At 41.3% G+C, this 19,974-nt stretch overlaps 4 protein-coding genes across 6 annotated transcripts in view; 2 read left to right on the forward strand and 2 right to left on the reverse strand.

Annotated features, from left to right (window-relative positions):
• Positions 1 to 6,286, forward strand: part of LOC109856749 — a 7,578-nt gene extending 1,292 nt beyond the window's left edge. The window contains exons 2-5 of the mRNA XM_020432371.1: positions 1,007 to 1,154; positions 1,271 to 1,536; positions 1,966 to 2,102; positions 2,195 to 6,286. Coding sequence (XP_020287960.1) covers positions 1,117 to 1,154; positions 1,271 to 1,536; positions 1,966 to 2,102; positions 2,195 to 2,308 — 555 coding nt within the window. The 5' untranslated portion in view covers positions 1,007 to 1,116 and the 3' untranslated portion in view covers positions 2,309 to 6,286. The remainder of the gene's footprint in view (positions 1 to 1,006; positions 1,155 to 1,270; positions 1,537 to 1,965; positions 2,103 to 2,194) is intronic.
• On the reverse strand, positions 5,264 to 14,280 carry LOC109856748 (glutamic acid-rich protein-like). The gene is made up of 3 exons (XM_020432369.1): positions 14,030 to 14,280; positions 7,960 to 8,134; positions 5,264 to 7,856 (listed from the first exon to the last, which is right to left on the reverse strand). The coding sequence occupies exons 1-3, from the start codon at positions 14,147 to 14,149 to the stop codon at positions 7,795 to 7,797; spliced, it is 357 nt and encodes a 118-aa protein (XP_020287958.1). The 5' UTR covers positions 14,150 to 14,280; the 3' UTR covers positions 5,264 to 7,794.
• A 1,907-nt stretch (positions 14,281 to 16,187) lies between these two features.
• On the forward strand, positions 16,188 to 17,684 carry LOC109856740 (60S ribosomal protein L44). Its single transcript, XM_020432351.1, has 4 exons — positions 16,188 to 16,255; positions 16,613 to 16,786; positions 17,338 to 17,454; positions 17,578 to 17,684. Exons 1-4 carry the CDS (start codon positions 16,253 to 16,255, stop codon positions 17,596 to 17,598), a joined length of 315 nt encoding a protein of 104 aa, XP_020287940.1. The 5' UTR covers positions 16,188 to 16,252; the 3' UTR covers positions 17,599 to 17,684.
• Positions 17,685 to 17,706: 22 nt separating this feature from the next.
• Positions 17,707 to 19,884, reverse strand: LOC109856742 (WASH complex subunit CCDC53). 3 transcript variants are annotated; one of them, XM_020432354.1, is made up of 5 exons: positions 19,800 to 19,884; positions 18,957 to 19,244; positions 18,703 to 18,867; positions 18,291 to 18,565; positions 17,707 to 17,866 (listed from the first exon to the last, which is right to left on the reverse strand). In XM_020432354.1, exons 2-5 carry the CDS (start codon positions 19,041 to 19,043, stop codon positions 17,800 to 17,802), a joined length of 594 nt encoding a protein of 197 aa, XP_020287943.1. In that variant the 5' UTR covers positions 19,044 to 19,244; positions 19,800 to 19,884; the 3' UTR covers positions 17,707 to 17,799. The 3 variants fall into 3 exon arrangements, with proteins under 3 accessions (XP_020287943.1, XP_020287944.1, XP_020287945.1); XM_020432355.1 differs by lacking the exon at positions 19,800 to 19,884 and adding an exon at positions 19,688 to 19,718; XM_020432356.1 differs by lacking the exons at positions 17,707 to 17,866; positions 19,800 to 19,884 and having other exon boundaries at positions 18,287 to 18,565; positions 18,957 to 19,609.
• Between the last annotated feature and the right edge of the window lie 90 nt (positions 19,885 to 19,974).

Consider the following 19,974-nt stretch of genomic DNA (forward strand, 5'->3'; position numbering starts at 1 on the left):
ATATTTCTTTACGGATAATATATATATATATATACACGATATATATATATAATGAGATGTCGAGAAGAGTAAACAATACACGCAATATACATCTCGAGATCTTTTTTTTTATCAAAGTGAAACTTCGCTCCGTATAATAGTAATACTTTTCTCTTTACGCGCACACACACACACACACACAAACACACATAAGAGTAAAACGTATATTTGTAGTTAAACAAATAATGGTTGCAGCTCAAATTTTTGTAAGATGCAAGCGCGCTCCGCTCTTGTGGCAAATGGTATATTTTGAGAGAGAGAGAGAGAGACACAGCAACGTGTGCGTGTACTGTGCAATTTATAGCGTGGTACAATCAATACCGATGTGCAATATTATATTTGTATATGATCGTACAATTTTTATAAAAACTGCTTTCGCGCGCGTGAACAGACAAATATATATATACATACATACATATATTTACATATTGTACGAATTATGGTGTAATATATCCAAAATAATTTGAAAGAATAATACGTACACATGTTTAGTTATTTGATGATGAAAAAACAAAAAAACGAGTGTTTTTTATTTTCTCTGCTCCCACACATATCAATTTCAGATTAAAAAAACAAAAAAAAACAAAAAAAAACAAAGTATTCGTTGATCACGTCAGACACTCAGGTACGATATATGATGATGTTAATGTAGTGTGCAAATAATTTTTTTGATAATCCTTAGAGAGACCGGAGAAGTGTGATGTGTTGTAGATAGTGTAGAGAATAATTTTTGTGCGATTTTTTTTCCGATTAGTTTTTTACAACAAACACACACGTTCAGTTGCATGCGGAGCAGGAACTCACGCTTCTTCATCGAGAACTTTCTCTACTGCATGTTTCTTTCGCATGATTCTCACACCAGCATCTCTTTGTCATAATGCGGGAAACTTTGTCCCATTTTTAGTTTTTGTTTTGTTTTATTGTTACGTGTTTACGTCTGCTTGTCTACATATTGCCGTTGTTATAGATTCTACGAAGTCGCCTATCAACTTCAACATCGTCAAAGCTGAGCCAACCGGCCGGATATCGCCTTACGGATGTCCGAGCACAAGTACCGGAGGTTTCACCTTGCAGTCCATGAGACAACAAACGCACCCCAACATGCAGACTCTTAGGTACATTATAAGAGTTCACTTGTTGAAAGGTTCAATTGTAAAAAAACAGAACTTTTTTTTAACAGAACCAAGTGTAGAGCAGAGCTTGGGCATTGACCGTTCCACAATTGTTTCAGACCTCAGGTATCTCCCGGACGAACACCGTCTCCCATGGAATACAGTACTTACAACCCGCCTCTCGTGCAGCAACAATATCAGCCAAACATCATCCAACCGATGATGCAACAATCAACCATACCGCCGGCACAGGCGGATGTTCAATCGTTCTCGTACAATTTGCAACCGGAACCGTCACAATTGCAGCTAGAATCAAATTTATTGATGTTGCATCGAGTTACACCGGAAAGTCAGAGAGAACCGTTGCAGCCAGTAAACAACACTGGTAGGTTCTTAAACAAGTTTTAATTTTAAATATAAAAAATATAGAAAGGCAGTTGGAGTTCAAAAGCACAGTTGTTGTTGTGTATGGATATAATAATGATGTTCTTTATTTGATAGTTTATAAAGTTGACGTTTCGACCATGGTTTTTAGTCTTTATCAAAAACCATGGTCGAAACGTCAACTTTATAAACTATCAAATAAAGAACATCATTATTATATCCATACACAACAACAATTGTGCTTTTGAACTCCAACTGCCTTTCTATATTTTTTATATTTCGAATATCTGGAGTTATCTTTTTTCTGATTAGTAACAATCGGAAAGGAAATTTTTCTCGTTATTTTGTAAGTTTTAATTTTGTTTGAAAAAAACTCTGATTTTTTATTCTTACTGATATTCAACACTTGAATGTATAAATGATGTTTCAGACCCCGCACCGTCTCTGTTAGACATGGACAATCAGCAGTTTAACTTCGACTGGAATTCCGCGGAACTTCTCGCGGATTTCGGAGCGAATTTGTCCGCAAATCTTTCAACCGGATTATCCATCTCTGATTCTATACAAGTGAGTGTATACGAGAAAAAGTGATTTGTGCGCGCGCACAAGTTTGCTCATATGTTACAATTTACAAAATTAAATGTTTGCTGACTTTTTAGGTCGATGCGAGCAATAACGAAGAGAGAAACAGCATGACCGAGCGCATTACGTGGATAAACCAGGAACTATCCGCTTTGAATAAAATATTCCCACCTCGGCAAAACGACGAGTGAATTGAAGAACCTACCTACCTACTTTGTTGTTAAATTGGTCTACAGCGAAGAGACACAGATCTCAACTGTGTAACTGTCTAAACCCGTGTACATCGTGTGATAACTGCTCTCTTCACTGCCTCGAACAAGATTGAGTTTTTCAAATCACAAAACAAAAAATAGAAGATTATTAAAAACAACAACATATTTGAATTTAATTTTTAACCAGAAAGCTCGATTTACTATTACCTTTGTACGTGTATTCCTTTGTACACACGCGTGTGCTTATATATTGTACGCGTGATGCGTCATCTCAACGTGTGTGTGATGAGTGTGTGTGTGTGTGTGTGTACACAAGTTAAAAAGAATACTCTTTTAAATTTCTGTATTGATTTGTATGCGTGTATATATGTATGTGTGTATGTATGTATGGGCGCACGCTTGCTCAACAAGCGTCGGTGGAAACAAAGCTATGGGATGTTGATATCTGCTATTTAATCGCCACCGGAAACGGAACTCTATTATGGGATCTTGATATTTTACTTAGCTTATATAATGTATCACGTAATTACGCAACGCACATTTACATCAATTCTCATAATAATCGTTTGTGTGTGATCAGATATATATGACGAAGCTGACATTTAACTCTTGTTTTGATCACAGCTTGAAGCGCCGTTTTTTTTTTTTTTTTTTTCTTTTAGTGCGATTCGAAATGAACTTTATACACTCGTACGTGACTGTGATCGAAGTTTTTACTTTGTATTTTTTTTTTTTTTTTTTTTTTTCTGTGCGTATATATATAGATCATATATATATATTTTTTTTTAGAGAAATGTCTATTCTGTGCAATCCGAAGAAACTGCATCTTCAAATTCTCTGCGAGAAAAGTGAGTCTGCAGGCAATACCGTGTGTACATATCAGAGTTGAATAATTTTTATGTGCACTTTGTTATATACAATTTTCTAACGCTTGTTATTTTTATTGTTTGCACAGTCATGTTTTGACAGAATATAGTATAGTTGTATATTTGCATAATTTATATATATATATTTGCATAATATATATATATATATATATTAGATTGTTTCTGTAGGGATGACGTTTATTTGAAAAACAAACGTATTAAAGATATTAAAAACTTGTTGTTGACGTACTCAAAAGTTTAATCGTATGTTCCGTCCAGGTATATTTCTCATATGTATTTGTCTTCAAAAATTTCTTACTTAAGTACACGTAAGAAAAAGACGAAAAACATATATATATATATAAAATCTACCAAATAATATTCATTGATGAACAAAATCTGTTGTTACCATATTATTATATATACAAGTAACATTTTTATTTAACGGACTTCACATTATTGTTGCAAATATAAATTGTTATATGACATTTGTTTTAATATAAATATATATATGTATTTTTACAGACCTCAAATAATTTATTGTATATCATATTGTGCACAGAATATGTTACAGAGAACAATTTTTGTTTTGCGTCTTACAATCTAAGGAAACCTATACTTTATAATCTGCCATATACCCATGTGTAAATAAAAATCTTGTTATAAATATATATATGTATATAAGGTGTTTGGCTTTTAACAATTATATATATATATTTTGTGTAAACTTTTTATTGTTACGTATACAGTATACGTGTTCATGCATAATATCTGTGTGTGTGTATATATATATATGTACACACATATATATATATATATATATAAATAGTCTTCTGATGTGTAGATATTGTATAGACAAGACCTCAGGATGGAACTTCATGCACAGTAGAAAATAAAAACTAGTAAAACGATACGCATTTATATATCCTTTGTTTAGCGTTTCTTGTGACGCTCTGCGAGCAGTCAACATCCTGTTTTAAAAGAGAAAGATACAACGGAAGTGCATATTTACAGTTATGATTATATATTTACATAACATCGATCGATAAGTGGTATAAGTCTCCCTATGCTTAGCATGAAAAAGTCGGCAGTGAACGCTCGGATTAATTTCACGTAAAAAATGTATAGCTTACACATTACATGTACAGGGCGTTTATATAATTCTCATATATAAATACTACATACTTTACAATCTTCTTCTTTCAGACGTGCGTCCGCAGATTGCACAAATGTATTCGCAAAGAGGTGGCAATACATTATGCAATTATATTCATTATATATATATATATATATTTTTTATATATATATATATATTTACGATATATATATATAACGTGTGAACGGGGAAGAAATATTTCGCTTCACATACTTACATGTGAAGAATAAAAAAACATTGATGTTGTTTTTCAAAATGTATTTACTTAAAAATACAATGAAAGTTTCAGTTCTGATGGAATGAAGAAATATATAGTTTGTGGTGTGTCGGTTACCGTTTTTTTGTTTTTTTTGTTTTGTTTTTACGTTGAAATAGATGAGATGCGATGGTTATCCTGTACAAAAGTAGCTTGAACAAGACTTATGAACACACAAACCAAATTCTCTTAGCCTAGGATGTTTTGTTTATAACGTGTACTCGTGTGTGAAACACATGTCATTTTTTGTTTACCAGATTTNTTTNTTTTTTTTTTTTTTTTTNTTTTNTTNTTTTNTTTTATATCTTAAACTTCTTTTTTTTTTTTTGTTTTTTTTATGCTTACCTAACGAACGTAGGGGGATGTAACGGTATGTGGGCGATCAGCCTGATTGATTGTAAAAGACCCGTTAGCATCAGCAACTTGAATTATCCGAATCGTGTCAAGTACTCGAGCACGAGGAAGAGCACATCGTCACTCCACCTTGGGCTTTGGCGAAGTACAAAACGCAAGTCTTTCTTCATGGAAACTCATGAGCGTTGCCAACGGGGCTCGGGGCATTTTGTGTATATTCAATAAAATTAAATGGACCTATGCTCTTATATGTATAATGTAGTAATGCTATGAACGCTAGAGTACCGATTTTTTTTTTTTTGTTTTTTTTTGTTTCAGGCACCTGTACTTTAAGATAGTTCTTTGTCAACTTTGTCTCATCGTCAAGTTACTATCTTGAAGTGAACACGTGTGAATATAGCAGCGGATTGCGTATAAAACCGTAGATTAACAGAGACTGCCGGAGATGGTGTGTCATCAATCTATATGCATCATCATCATCATCATCATCATCATTATCATTACCATCATCATCATCACATTTGACATCGATTGGCTGTCTTTGTTGGACGCATTACATTATAGAATATTTTCCATTTTTATACACCGACAAATTTGATGGTACTGAAAAGATTTTTTTTTTTTTTTTTTCATAAGTATCAATGTGTCAAGCGGTCCAACTCTTTCCCCCTTTCCCCGCCCATCTCCTTGGTTTCCATTTAGTAGGATTTTAGTACGTGAGAACGGAGCAGCCTTTTACACACACACTGCCATCTCCTCCTCATTATAATCCTCAGACATTTAAACCCATCTTCTACTACTTACGAGAACGAATTTATTTTCTCTGATCTAACTGCGTTTTATTTAACTATCTCATTCGAAAATATTTGTACATTAAAACGGGACATCTTTCCGCAGTCAAATTAGCTTTACCTTTATTTATTATGCTGCTATGGTACAATGGTATAACCGCAATGTCTCGTCACCCTTTTATCTAACAGTCTCCCGAAAAATAAGTAGCGGTATGGACATGCCAATCGCAATGATTCACCGACTCTTGCACAAAGAGTCTGTTGCTTTATTTAATTCAGATCCGTGGATCATCATCATCATCATCATCATCATCATCATCATCATCATCATTATCATCATCGTTATTATTATTAAATGTCATTAAGGATTAAAAATCTGATACTAAATCCAACTAGTAAATAATTCAATTATCATTTAAAGATTGCTACGTACACAGAAATTAGAATAAATTATCAACTCATTCTGCGATAGCCAAAGAATCATTGCTACAAGTAGCCCACAATGAAGATAAAAACACGATATACATAAAAAGATAATCGCTCGATTTTACGCTCAATTGAGAGAACAACAGTTTGAAAAGTACTTATTACATAATTCGTCGCAATTTATAAATTTATGAATTTCTTTTTTTTTTTCTTTTGTAATTTCGCGTCATATACGGCAGTTTTGGAGTTATCAAAAAAAGAAACGTATGTATATATATGTATATATATATATATATCTCCAAGATTAAACGTAAAATTCTTATGGTCTACGAAAAGAAATGATACAATTGAAAAGAATCGAGAAGGGTTTCTTTTTTTTTTTTTTTTTTTTAATGGGGCCCTTAAACTTCACAAGTTGACTATTTAATGCTCCCCGTTCCCCTTATCTATTCCCCAAGCCTAAACAACCTCTCTGCATTATATTTACGTTACATAATAGTATCGTTAATAATAAAATGTTTTCTTATCTTGTAACTTTATACATACTATGTATACTTATTATGCGGTATTAGTCACATTACTCATCCACACTACCTGACGCGAACGTTTGCATTAAATCTTAATTCCTGTCACTATACCAAAACAGGAGCACGAAGCGGTATTACATCTATTATATATTCTCTTTTCTTTTTTTTTTTAATTTCATTGGTTTTTTCTTTTTTTTTTTTAAACGTACATTGAATGCCGAGAGATGTCCATTCACATGCCCTATTTTACTTTATTTATACGCCGTTATATTGTTACGTATGAATTGTTTTTTTAATTCTGTTCTGATTCAGGCCTCGCGCTCCTGTGAAGACACTGCAATTACACATTTTTTTTTTTATTTTTGTTTTTTTTTTTTTTGTTTTCAATTCGAGAAGAAGAACTCAAGATATCACACGTACAAGGTGAGAGACATTCGTCGAACTACAAACGTAAATTTGATTTTTAAATGTAAAAAAATCACCTTCAAATTTTACACTATTTAAATATATAAGTTTTTTTTTTTTTATATCTTAAATAAGTTTTCGTTATAAAATTTTTAAGACGAAAAAGCCAGATGGCAAATACCAGTTATACTTAGGTGGTTCGGATAAAACAATAAATTCGTCTTGGGAATCGTGCGAATGAAATATAAACGATCCAAACACGAGAGAGAATTCAGATTTTTTTTTTTTGCCAATTGTAGGATCAACCTATTTGGAGAGTCCGCAGGACGAATGTATGGTTATCATTCAAACTACCTAACAGCATTTGGTGGCGGCTAAGACGAACCAGAATTGCGAAGAGCCAAGACAAAGGGTGAAAAAATGCATCTTTCCGCACCTAATGTATGTATCAGCCCACCACAATTCTGGTGAGATGGTAATTTTTAGTAGGTCGGAAGAGAGAGGATAGTAACTGTACTGAATTGTTAAATCCAGCAAACGCGGATTCGGGCACGATGGATATTCAACACTTGTTACCAACCACTCAATATGAGAGTAAGTTCGCTGAGTTTTCCGAAAATTGACGATGGATGTCGTCACGTGCCTAACGCCTCCCTTAGTTACATATTTCTCCCCCTTCTTTTATTATGCGTCTTCCTCTTCGTCTTCACCTTCTACTTCACCTTCCGCATCGTCATCTTCCTCGTCTGCAATAGCGTAACAAACGTTGCAACGAATGTTCTCTCGTTCGGAGAAATTAAAAAGAAGAAAAAAAAAAAAAAAAGCAATTTGAAAAATCGCTTCATCTACCTTCTCCTTCTTCCAAGTCCTCCTCTCCTTCTGGAATATCGTCGTCCTCATCGTCTTCTTCTCCATCACCATCCGCCTCTTCCTCTTCCTCGATCTCCTCTTCAATTTCTTCTTCTTCTACCTCACCATCCCCGTTCTCCTCTTTCTTCGCTTTTTTTGGTTCGTCAACTTTTTCCTATAAAAAAAAAACTTGAATTTTAGACCCGGGTTTTCCAAATGGTTTTATAAATACGTTGCATTTATTGTCAACTACGTGTGTGTTTCTACAAAGAGCACAAATTTACATTCGGCATTGCATCCATTCCGAGTCAACCGAAGAGGGATGCCCCCCCCTTTTTTTTAAGCATCAAAAAGCACGAGAAGAGAAAGAAAGAAAATTCAGCGCCGCCGGCAGCGGCGGGGGGAGACGACTGTAACAAGGACAGAGAGAGAAAAGCGTGTTTGAGACCTCGGCGGGAAGAGGACGAGATCCCTTCCCGCCAAGAAATACGGTGGCGAGAAAAGGTGATGAGAGAGGAAGTGGTGGGGACTTTCCCTACCCCCCCGCCCCGCTAAAATACGGTGTGTGGGACAGGGAAAAGGGAAATGGCGGAGGGAACCCCCGCGCGCGTCTACCCGAACCAGCGGTGCCAAAATCACGAAGAACAGGTAGTAGAATCCTACCGCCAACTTGACCGATAAAAATGTTTAATTTAGCCAAGTTCTCGGTACACACATACAGTTTGTGTTCTCAAGTACGTACTACATAATGTTGTCGTCGAGCTTGCGGGGGGGGGGGGTTCGGTGGATAAGAGAGTGGAACGAGTTTTGTACACATTGTATAAGAAAAAAAAAAAAAAAACTACGAAGAAGCTCAGTCGATAGAAACGATTGACGCGGGAATTCTAACGAACGCGCCCACCTTCTACGCGCGCAACCTTAATTCTCGCGAGAGAGTTGTACAATCTATATATATGCCCTTGATCCCAGTCCCCAATGGTCCGTTAATGTAATCGGTCTTAACGCACAACAAGCGTCATATATAGTTTATCGATTTCGGAATGGGGGAGAGAAGTGGGCGGCAAAATTCGTCGTTTTCGCGATCTTCCGGGGGAAGATTGCGAGGGAAAATCTATCGTGCGCGCCACACACACAGAAGCGGAGTTTGTTTCCGTAAAGTGGAGAGACGCTCTTCAACCATTGGATTGTAGAGAGAGTGACATTCAAAAAATGTTGCGCGTTCCCGGCGTCACCAAGCTTCAAACGGGTGACGAGAAAGAAGAACCACGTCGGTAACGCCGGACTCTCCTCCGCACGGCCATACGGCGTTGTTGGCCCCGATCATCATGGTGGTGGTGGTGGTGGCGGGTGGTGTGTAGCGGCGGCAGCTGCCTGGCGTAATCGTACACGCGCCGCGCGCGCGGTATCGGCGACGGACGATCACGAGAGAGAGAGAGAGCTGCACAAGAGCCAGCTTTGGATGCGCGCGCGCAAAGCCACATCGGCCAATCGGAAGCGGCGCGGACCGGCGACACGCGGTGGGACGAACGCGGTGATTGGCAGATGACGGAGCCGCACACGTTGGCGGGGGGGGGGGGAGAAACGCATTCGCGCTGCGTACAATTCACAGAGAAAGACAGAAACCCGGGGAAGAGAGAGAGAGAGAGAGGGGGACTTCCCCGTAGGGGGAAGATAAGGGAGGAAGATACCGAAGCGGCGTGCCAAGTGTCGTGCAACGCGAAGCCTTTCGGAATAAGAGAGTACAAATCTAAACTATAAAGAGAGACTCGACCATTCGCGCGACGACCGATAATCACGTGGCGTTCATCGGAACACACACAATCGAGAGAAGGGAAATTTTCACCGCGGTTTGAGGAACACCGCTCCCCGACGACAACCGATCGCGTCGAGGCCGTAATCAATATCGGCGATCAAGTAACAATAAATACTAGCGGAAATAAAAGCGGGGCCGAGCACACAAGCGCGCGGCAATTTTGCTTCCATGATGGTCAAAAAAGTGTCCGTCCGTCCTACGGAGGAAGACATTTATTCATTCATTGCTTTAACACTTTTCCGCTTTCTTTTTCTCACTTCCTCGGAGCAATCGTCGCCTTGGCTCTAACGTGAAATCGACCTGTTGCGATTAAAACTCTATGGGATTTGGTTACCGACCGGGTGCTCTTTCCGATCGCGAGCCGACGCGCGCGCGCGTTACTTCGAATTCACGCGTACACAGCTCTCTCTCTCTCTCTTTGTTTGTCTCATTCATCGGCCGCTCCGCTCTCTCGGCTTGGCTTCTTTCTCGATGCGATTGACAGAGTCGCGCATGTATTCGATCGACGACGACGACAACGACGCCGCCACTCTGCTTTATTCCCGCGTGAGATTACCTATCTCGCTCATTCCCAATCATCACGAGGTCTCGCCAGATAACCCAATGTTCCACAACCTATCGGCTTAAAACCTTGGGGTCTTCGTGGAAGAAACTTTTTCTTCGTCAGATCGACGCGAATGAGACACCCATTACGTAATTGTGCTTCACACACATGACGCTCGCGCAAATCGGCGGATTATCACGAGCGTCTCCGAGAGAACGTGATATCGTCCAAAAAACGATTCCTTCTTTTTTTTTGGCCTTCGAAACAGATTTTTTTTTTTTTTATCGCTTCTTTCTTATCTGGATAACAAGAGCGTTTTAATAAGGAGGGGGGAAAAATAATCAATTAGTCGCGTAGCGTCTAATTAAGACGGATAAGCACAAGGCGATAGAAAGATATGCGCGCGAGAAAGAGAGAGAGAGAGGTTCGAAGCTCATGAGACCCCTGATGATAACCATTAAATGCAGTAAGTTATTTCTGGCTGGCGGCACATCGATCTACAACTGGCGTTATCCGATCGACGCGACGCCTTTTCCCGCCTTCTATCTATCTATCTTTCTCTCTCTCTCTCTCTCTCTTTCTCGGAGCACACCGGCCGCAAAACAAGCTTGAATCGCACAAACCTCCTCCTAGAGGTATCGATACCCTCGTAGCGAGCGACAGGCAGGTTATTTTCAAAGGACAGTTACGCGAGCTGCGACACTCTCTTTTTCCCGTGTACATATCCAAACGTGTATGATCCTCCGGCCGTCTCGGTGTTTCTCTCGCTCGTCGGCGGCTTCCCGCCTTTTTCCGCTTTGACGAGATACCAATCGCGCATATGCACCGTAGCCAACAAGAGAGACAGAGACAGACAGAGAGAGAAGGGGAAGGGAAAAAGGACGCTTGGAAACTCATTTTTATTCGTTCCCTCTTTTTCCAGACACTTCTTTCCCTGGTCCTCACGTAATGGCACGACACACACACACGCACACTTGTGTTGAGCGTGTAAACCACTGCCAACATGTGAATGATATTTTTACTGAACGCATTGCGCGCTCTCGTGTCTTTTCGGAGATTTTCCACGTAATGCGTAATATAAATTTTATTTCTCTCTCTCTCTCTCTCTCTCTCTCTCTCTCTCTCTCTCTCTCGTCGTCTTCCTCGCTCGCGATTGAGCGAATTGATAATCGGGAAGACAGCCTAACCCGCGGACATAAATAAGAACGCGGTGATCGTGCGTGCGTGCCGTGCGTGCGTGCTCGGATAATACCCTACCACGTGATGCGGCCAAGATGCCGCGACGGAACGAGTGGTGTTGTGTCCAACGAATGTTTTCGGATTTCCGCCGGCGTTCTTCCCGTAGATTTTGCCTTAAACGCGGTAAGAAAACGCGCAGAGAGATTATTCTCGCACGGTAAATTATCGGCTAAAAATAAAGCGCCTATCGGCGACGCGCCCCTGAACGGCATCACCGCCGCCGCCGCGATTTAAGATGAAAAATCGCGGCGGCGCAACGATGTTTTCTCGAAGGTTCGTATATAGTTAACGCGCGCGCGCCCGTGGTAGCCCGCGCGCGCGATCGCCAGAGCCGCGAAAAGAACAGGGAGGCAGGAGAGAAGTACACCCGGTATATAACGCACGGCGTTGCCGCTAAGCTTTGCGCAAGTGGGGTATCTTCGACTAAAAGGATAGAAAGAGAAAGAGCGAGTCGTCGTCGTCGTCGTCGTCACTATATATCGGCGCTAGTATAAGAGATGGAAAAAGGAGCAAGATAGAGAGAGAGACAAACGAGAGAGGGAGAGAGAAGAAAAGGTCTCTTCGTCGTGTGGTGTTTGCGCGCACACAAACAAATGTCGATAAACAATTTTCAGGGCAACGTGTCGATCTTGAAATAAATATGCGTCGGTCTCCAATCGATTGACCGTCGTATTAACTCGGCTATAGCAAATTATCGATCAATTACGAAGCGAAAAGAGAGCGCGTATACGTGTGTGTATATATTGCGTGCGTGGGAGCGTGACGGAAAGAGAAAGGGAGAGAGAAAAGGACGGAGCGACAGAGAAAGAGAGAGAGACGTGATGAACGCGGGCTTGGTTTCGGCCGCCATAATGGAAACCGACACGAACACGGACGACGGGCAATATACCGCTCCGCGGAGTGTGGCTCGATCGGAAAAAATGCGCGGGATGACGCCCGGCTTTTCCGGATCGCAAAGGCTTTGGACATCGAGACACGCGCAAAAATGGCGTCGCGCGATCGGCGGCGAGCCACATGCCGACGAGAGCGTAACGAGACGACGGACGTGTATATATGTATATATATATATATAAAAAGAGCCGTGCGGCAATGCGCGGCAGATGGCGCATGGCCGAAAAGCCGCGAGGAGTCAACTTTGTGCCGCCGGACACACGCGAAAAAGAAACACACATACACGCGCGAACGAAAAAACGTGAGAACGACGAGCGCGGAAAAATCTCTCTTTTCGGTGGAAATCTTTGACTCTCTGTCTCTCTCTCTCTCTCTCTTTGCTATTATCATATCGTTCTCATTTCCCCTCCCTCCCTCTCTCTCTCTCTCGCCCTTCCACTCTCTTACAAAACGACACAAGACTGTGGCGGCGTTACCTCGAAAATTTTTATCACGAAATACGTGGTTGTAATTATAGCCGATTCCGGTAGGAGTCGTCGTCATTGCCATCATTATCATCATCGTCGGCCATCGAACAAGTACCGAGTGAACGGGGCAGAAAGAGAGAGGGAGAAGGAAAGAGAGACTCGTCGTCGCGCGCTCTCGTTACTCTCTCTCTCTCTCTCTCTCTCTCTCTCACAAACACACAATGGCGTCGTTTGCGCGCTCAACGCGCTTCTGTGAACGAACAAAAAAAAAAACAATAAAAAAATAATAGAAAAAAAAAAAAAGAAAAAAAAACAGCACTACGCGCGTCGTATCAGACGGAGACGTTGGGGTTCTGCTGTGCACGCGCGCGTGTGTCCCGATCGAGCGCATTCGACTGCACTCGGTGCCGCACTCGCTCCTCGGGAAATATGGAGGTCCCCGCTGAAGGAACGCCGGCCGGCGCGGCGTTGTTCTCTTCTTCCGCGCTACTACGCCATGCCCCCGTGTGCCATGCCGTGGTGGTGCCGCTTGTGTGCCATGCCGTCGGCGCGAACAAACCCGTCGGGGGGGTTACAAAAAGCCCACGCGGACGAGACGCGCTTCTCTCTTCGCTATTGTGACACACAACGAAACAGAGAGACGCAGCGGCGAGGAGAGACGCGACGACGAAGCAGGGCGGGAAAATCCGTATTGACGACGGGAGTCACGAGAGCCCCAAAGCCGCGGGGCGAATTATCACGAGAATCACAGGAACGCGCAAACGGAGATTTTCTCGGAGTCTCCGATTCGTTTGTGAACACGTACACGTACGGCGTGGCGCGCTTTGCGTCGAACACGCTTCTCTTGTGTATATATATATATATATACATATATATATACGTATATATATATATATATCGTATTGTCGTCCCGATGTAAACTGGGACGGCGTATCGACGATGACGATGACGATGATGACGAAGATGACGACGACGACGACGACGACGACAACGACGACATTCCGCCGTTTCCGCGACGGAAACAGCGCGAGGAATAAAGATTTGACCCGTATATAAAATGGAGGCTCTCTACAAGACCGCGGCGATTGAGTAAAAACTTGGAAGGAGTTAACTTACCTCAAGCGTTCCGGATGGCCTTTTGATCGCGGCTTTGATGTCGCATTTAGCGTCCGCGGATGCCTTGTCGTTTTCGGTCGCCTTCTCAACAGCGACCTCGTTGTTTTCCTTAGTACTCATGGTTGTTACGAGTCTTGTTACGGACCGTGCGTGCGCGATGTATAATCCCGGTAAACTCGGCTACGCGACTCGAACTGAACTCGCCTCGGAAGGGTAATACGAAAGAGCGGCTACGGAGCAGCAGCGGCGGCGGCGGCGGCAGCGGCGGCGGTGGCGGCGGCGGCGGCGGCGGCGGCGGCTGCGAGCGTGTACGCGATACGGGACCACGAGCAAGTATCCTTTCGCGACGTCTGTTTCCGCCGGAATGCTCGAGAGAGCAGAGCGTCGTCAGGCGAAGACCCTAGGGGCCGCGAAGGGAGAAGAAGAACGAGAGGGGGGAGGATCGAGAGTGAGAGAGAGGTGGGGGGAAGGGGGGGGAGAGCGAACCAGTCAGGAGTGGAGCGTGTGGCGTGCGACTGTGGCGCGAATATAGCGTAAAGCGGACTACCTACCACTACCGGATTCTCGCGACTCCGCTCCTAGGGCACCACGTCCGCCGACCCGGCTTTGTTCAAAAATGAAGATGGCGCGGGTTTGAAACTCGATAAATCTCTGATTGGCCAACGTTGGTTTGGGTTTTGCAACGATTTTAACGCGCGCAATCGTCGATTTTACGATCGCTCGCGACAATCCACGATCTAGCGATGATTTTTCGCTCACGTTAAGCTCATTCCGAGTGCGAATAAAATTAAAACTCGCGGAGGACGAGGGGTTCGAGAGTTCGTGGCCCGAAAGCGCCGTCCGGTTCGAGGCTACGTCGCTCGATTTAAACGCGCCTCGGAAGCCACGGATTCTCGCACGTGGACTCTCTTCGAAATTATATATTCGATTTCTATATATACATGGCGTTTGAAAACTCTTGAAAAATTCTATCATGGCCGTAAATTTTCATCGGATAAAGTTAATACGATCGATCAAGCGTTAATTGCGACCGATCGATTAGACTGATCTGTAATTAACGAGATCCGGTCCGATCTAATTAACAAAATAATCGACGACGGGCGAAGATAGTCCTGGTTCGAAATATTTTTTCATTCGAACGTACGTGCTCTAATATCATTTAACAGGAACGACCTAAATAATAATAATAAATATATAAATATTCAGCCAAATCTTCTGATATTTCCTGAAAATCTATAGTTCACGTCACGTGCGCTATAGATTTTCAGATACCGACGGTTGTGTAATTTCCGTTCGCGAAAAACCTTTCGTCCGGCTTCGGAGCAACAATGTGCTCGTTTTGTTAATTAATTTCTTGTTTCGTACATTCCAATTTCACAAGATTACGGAGAATTGTTAATTTGTTTCGGCAAACTCTCTTTATTTTAATTGCGCAACGATATGTATCAGCACTTGCGCATAATGTGAAACAAAGAAATTTTCCAGACTCTCATCTTTAAACCAAGCGTTATATATATATATATATACATATATATATGTATATATACATGTGCGCGTGTCTCTGTACGTGTGTGTGTGTGTGTGTGTGTGTGAGTGCGATATCACATACAGATGTGCATGTCATCATGTAGAGGCACTACGTACCGGCCAATTAGACGCACGTGTTGCTTATTTTTTTTTTTTAGGATTGTTTGCGGGTTAATATTGTTGGGCGAAATTTGTCGGAAAATTTAGCCCAACTCTCAAATTTTCATTCGCCCGCGCGTAACGCGCTTATATATATATAAGCGAATAGAACAAAGAGGGTTTTTTGATGCGAGATCGCGTTTATTGATTGGGATATGTGTGTTATATACCGATTTTGACGCCAGTTGTATTTAATGGCGTAAAATATCCAATTGCGTTTTCCAGATGACCCGAACAAACGTTCCGAAACGTCGACCGACTGTTTTTTCCCGTTTCGCAGCGATTAGCGTCAAATTGTGTTCGCACACGATCGGGAGAATCTCGTAATACAATATTACGATGATATCGTCGTAGTATTAATATTCATGCACACGGACGGGTGCGAAAAAAAAATCATATTCAAGGTTTCTGAATTTTGTTGCAACACATATACGCGAACGTGCGCGCATGCGTCGGTTTCCACGGCGCACGCGCGCGCGCGCGCGCGCGCTGTCGGTTTCCGGTTCGCTCGACTCTTTCCTTTTCGAGATACTCAAGATGGTAGGTTGCAATTGTTGAATTTTGTTTTCGCAATTTCGTATCCGTCGATAGTTCGAAAATCGTTATCGCGAGGGAAGATGCGAAATCGACGATTTGCGTTTGAGAATCGGTAGCGCGATTTCTCGTGAATATATTTTCATCGCGCGATGCGCAACGGTCACGGAGAGAGACATAACCTTACCGCGCGGCGTGTTTTGATCCGATCGAGACGTGCGACGATTTATTTAAACAAAAATCTTTCTCGAGTTCGGGTCAAACGCACCCACGCGTGAACGCGTGGAAATTGTATTATTGTTCAGCAAAATTATGATGTAAAAATATTTTTTTAAGACTCATACAAAGTTGTTCTCTTGTTAGGTTAACGTGCCGAAGCAGAGACGTACCTTTTGCAAAAAATGCAAGGTACACAAGACTCACAAGGTGACGCAGTACAAAAAAAGCAAGGAGAGACATGCCTCGCAGGGCAGAAGACGTTACGACCGCAAACAGCAAGGTTTCGGCGGTCAAACCAAGCCCATCTTCAGAAAGAAGGTAAGAGAGAAGAGATGCGTGTGTGCTTTTTTTTAATATAAAAATATTCCTAAAATATCTGCACGTACGAGAACAAAATAATTTATGTAACAAGGTTAAGGCCAGTACGAGAAGTACACTGGATGGAAGTGTGTTTAAATCAATATATTTAATAAAACCATACGTTTCGATCCCTGGATTGGATCTTCATCAATGGTAAAGAACTGAGCAACAAAAAAAAAATTTTTTTACAATAAAATGACAATTGATTTGGATTTTTTCGCAAACAAAGGAGATAACAATAAAATAAATAAAATAAAATAAATACATTGTCATTTTATTGTAAAAAATTTTTTTTGTTGCTCAGTTCTTTACCACTGATGAAGATCCAATCCAGGGATCGAAACGTATGGTTTTATTAAATATATTGATTTAAACACACTTCCGTCCAGTGTACTTCTCGTATTGGCCTTAACCTTGTTACTTGACTTTATCACGAGGATTTTTTACTTATTTGTGATTTAAAATAATTTATACTATCTTGATTGAATATATTTTATCACGTGTCACAGGCAAAAACAACTAAAAAAATTGTGTTGAGGATGGAGTGCACGGAATGTAAATACAGAAAGCAAATCCCGCTGAAGAGGTGCAAGCACTTCGAACTGGGTGGCGACAAAAAGAGGAAGGTCAGTGTTGCAACACTTGCGATATGCGATTTAGAAAATTTTAATTTCTCCGAAACACATATAAAACAAGCTGAAAAAGCTTTTGAATCGACTAACAAGATGCTATGCGTTTTTTATTTTCAGGGTCAAATGATTCAGTTCTAAGTTGTCCGCCTGAACGTTTTCACACACACACGTATACACATTCTGTATTTAATAAGAAATAAAAATAAATCCTATTGTATAGGAATTATAGTATATATTTTTATTTCAATGATTTGTGTGTATTTTATAATATGAAAAATGTCCAACGCGCGCACACATGCCTCGAACAAATTAATATATATTGAACTCTCTTGGTAGAAACTATTCGTCTTGATTCTCACCTTGATTGTTCGACGACTGTGGAATAGGAACTGTCTGTTGCGGATTGCTAGTGAAATAATAATAAAAAAAGAAAATACTGAAGTTATTTAAATATTTCCACAATGTACAATATATATATATATACTACTAGCAATATTGTGTGTGTGTATATACAGGGTGATTCAGAACAACCCGTTATCCTTGAAAATACATATTCTTGTCTAAATTCTACGACAACTTTTTATTTGACAAAATTTTGTCTGAAGCTTACTTTTTGAGCCCCCGCCTACCTTTTAAATCCGACTCATGGTACGTCAACTATTTTTATTAGTAACTCAAAAAGTAAGCTTCAGACAAAATTTTGCCAAATAAAAAGTTGTCTTAGAATTTAGTCAAGAATATGTATTTTCAAGGATAACGGGTTGTTCTGAATCACCCTGTATATATGTTATATATATATAAGTTTTAACTTGAAAAAGATTATCACTCACTCCAATATAGACGCATCCAGTCCTTCCTGTTCCATCTTCAGTTTGACCGCTTGTTTCGGTACTCCAAAGTGTAACATCCTAAAGTACTTTTCGTAGCGAGGATCTTTATCTGCGGACTGTACGTTCTTTTCCTCCTCTTTAGGAGGCTCTACCTCATCGTTATCCGACTGTTCCACCTTGCTCACTTCCGCGTCTTCCAACTTGGTTGCGCTGTTCTCATCAGCATTATTTGTCTCCTTGTCTTTTTCTTGATCCAAACCAGGTATAGAAGACAACTATGTAGCAAAAGAAAACATCTTCAATAACATTCTGAAAGATGTGAAACTCCACGTGCTCCAATGCTTTGAAGATGAATAATAAGAAGATACTTTTTATTATATACATTTTGGGGACATAAACTCGCAAAACGTACCCGCGATTCCAATATCTCTAGCGACGCTTCTAACTTTTGCAACTTGTTCTCGAACTCGAACAGTCTCTCCTCGCAGGACAGGGCGAACTTGTTCAAAAACGTGACTGTGTGAGTGATAAAGTGATTGATGAAGGAGACCGTTCGCTTCTGGTTGATCGGCGGTACCTAAAAAAAAAAATACAAATTTATTTTTCCCGTCACACGTTTTGTCTCGCGTGCAATTCCGACGAATTTCTAAAAAATCCCATCGACACCTTGGCGTAATCTATCGTCGGCTCGATTATCGGTATCTTGTAGTCACTCATCGTGCGATCGAGATCCCCCGTTTTTTTTTTTCTCATTTATTTATCTCCGTTGAGAGCTAACGTCTAGCACCTGTCACCTGGGAAAAATTCATCCTCGTCGTCTCACTGCGCGTCCGGACGTGGAAAATCGCCGCATCGCCCAAGGTTCTTCTCAGATCGATCTGACGAACATCGACAACTGCCAACACGTTTACTGCCAACGGGATTTAAAAAATCTCTGCGTTGCCGATGTGGAAACTGTCAGAAAGCGGAAAAATAAAAATTATGATTGTATTTCTCTTTCGTTCTTACGTTAATTTTGCGAAAAAAGGGTTCGAGATTGACACACGACCAGCAATCCCGTGAGCCAAAAACAAAAAAAATCAACGCGAATAAACACACACACGGTTAAATGTGTTTGTTGTGCGGAAAAAAAAACGACTCGAATCCGCGGTCGCGCGATCCGAGAGTTCGTGCTCTCGAAACCGCGTTTCTCCGTCCGGAGAGCGAATTATCAGATCGCGAGTCGAATACGCACGCGTTTTCGTTCGTTCGGTCGCGAAAAAAATCGCGCGAGAACGTTTTTTTTTTTAATTCTCTCGTCGAGCTTCGGTGCTGCTTATTTTTTTTCACGCGAGAGAGAGAGAGAGTTCGCGTTCGTTTCTTCTCTCTTCCCCTTTTTCCCCGTGTACAAAACTTACGTGTGTATTTTTTTTTTTTATTACATTTAATACACAGCAAACACACACACGCACACGCACACACACACACACTTGCACGCGCGCGCGCGCTCGCACGCCGTAGTGTTACAACCTGCGATTTTTTTTATCTCGCGAATTTGATGCGAGTTTGATCGGTTTCGAGGGAGGACACCTCGCTTAGGGTGCGTGACAGCTGAATATAGAACCAGAAGAGATCGCGTTTTTTGTGAACTGCGCGCGTTGCGTTCGCGCGGGGGAGGGTCCTCCGCCGCACTTGTCAGCTCCGT

Source organism: Pseudomyrmex gracilis, unplaced genomic scaffold (genome assembly GCF_002006095.1).
Source record: "Pseudomyrmex gracilis isolate BER0280 unplaced genomic scaffold, ASM200609v1 scaffold_133, whole genome shotgun sequence".
Lineage (NCBI taxonomy): Eukaryota > Metazoa > Arthropoda > Insecta > Hymenoptera > Formicidae > Pseudomyrmex > Pseudomyrmex gracilis.

What these genes read in the sequence shown, in the direction of transcription:
- LOC109856748 (XM_020432369.1), bottom strand. Translation starts at nt 14,149, where the DNA reads ATGAGTACTAAGGAAAACAACGAGGTCGCTGTTGAGAAGGCGACCGAA. An exon ending in GGCCATCCGGAACGCTTGAG is followed by an intron (nt 8,135 to 14,029) that starts GTAAGTTAACTC and finishes TTTTTTTTATAG; the next exon opens with GAAAAAGTTGACGAACCAAA. An exon ending in GGACTTGGAAGAAGGAGAAG is followed by an intron (nt 7,857 to 7,959) that starts GTAGATGAAGCG and finishes ACGCTATTGCAG; the next exon opens with ACGAGGAAGATGACGATGCG.
- LOC109856740 (XM_020432351.1), top strand. An exon ending in AGCCCATCTTCAGAAAGAAG is followed by an intron (nt 16,787 to 17,337) that starts GTAAGAGAGAAG and finishes CACGTGTCACAG; the next exon opens with GCAAAAACAACTAAAAAAAT. An exon ending in GTGGCGACAAAAAGAGGAAG is followed by an intron (nt 17,455 to 17,577) that starts GTCAGTGTTGCA and finishes TTTTATTTTCAG; the next exon opens with GGTCAAATGATTCAGTTCTA.
- LOC109856742 (XM_020432354.1), bottom strand. Translation starts at nt 19,043, where the DNA reads ATGAGAAAAAAAAAAACGGGGGATCTCGATCGCACGATGAGTGACTAC. An exon ending in CGACGATAGATTACGCCAAG is followed by an intron (nt 18,868 to 18,956) that starts GTGTCGATGGGA and finishes TTTTTTTTTTAG; the next exon opens with GTACCGCCGATCAACCAGAA. An exon ending in TAGAGATATTGGAATCGCGG is followed by an intron (nt 18,566 to 18,702) that starts GTACGTTTTGCG and finishes TTTGCTACATAG; the next exon opens with TTGTCTTCTATACCTGGTTT.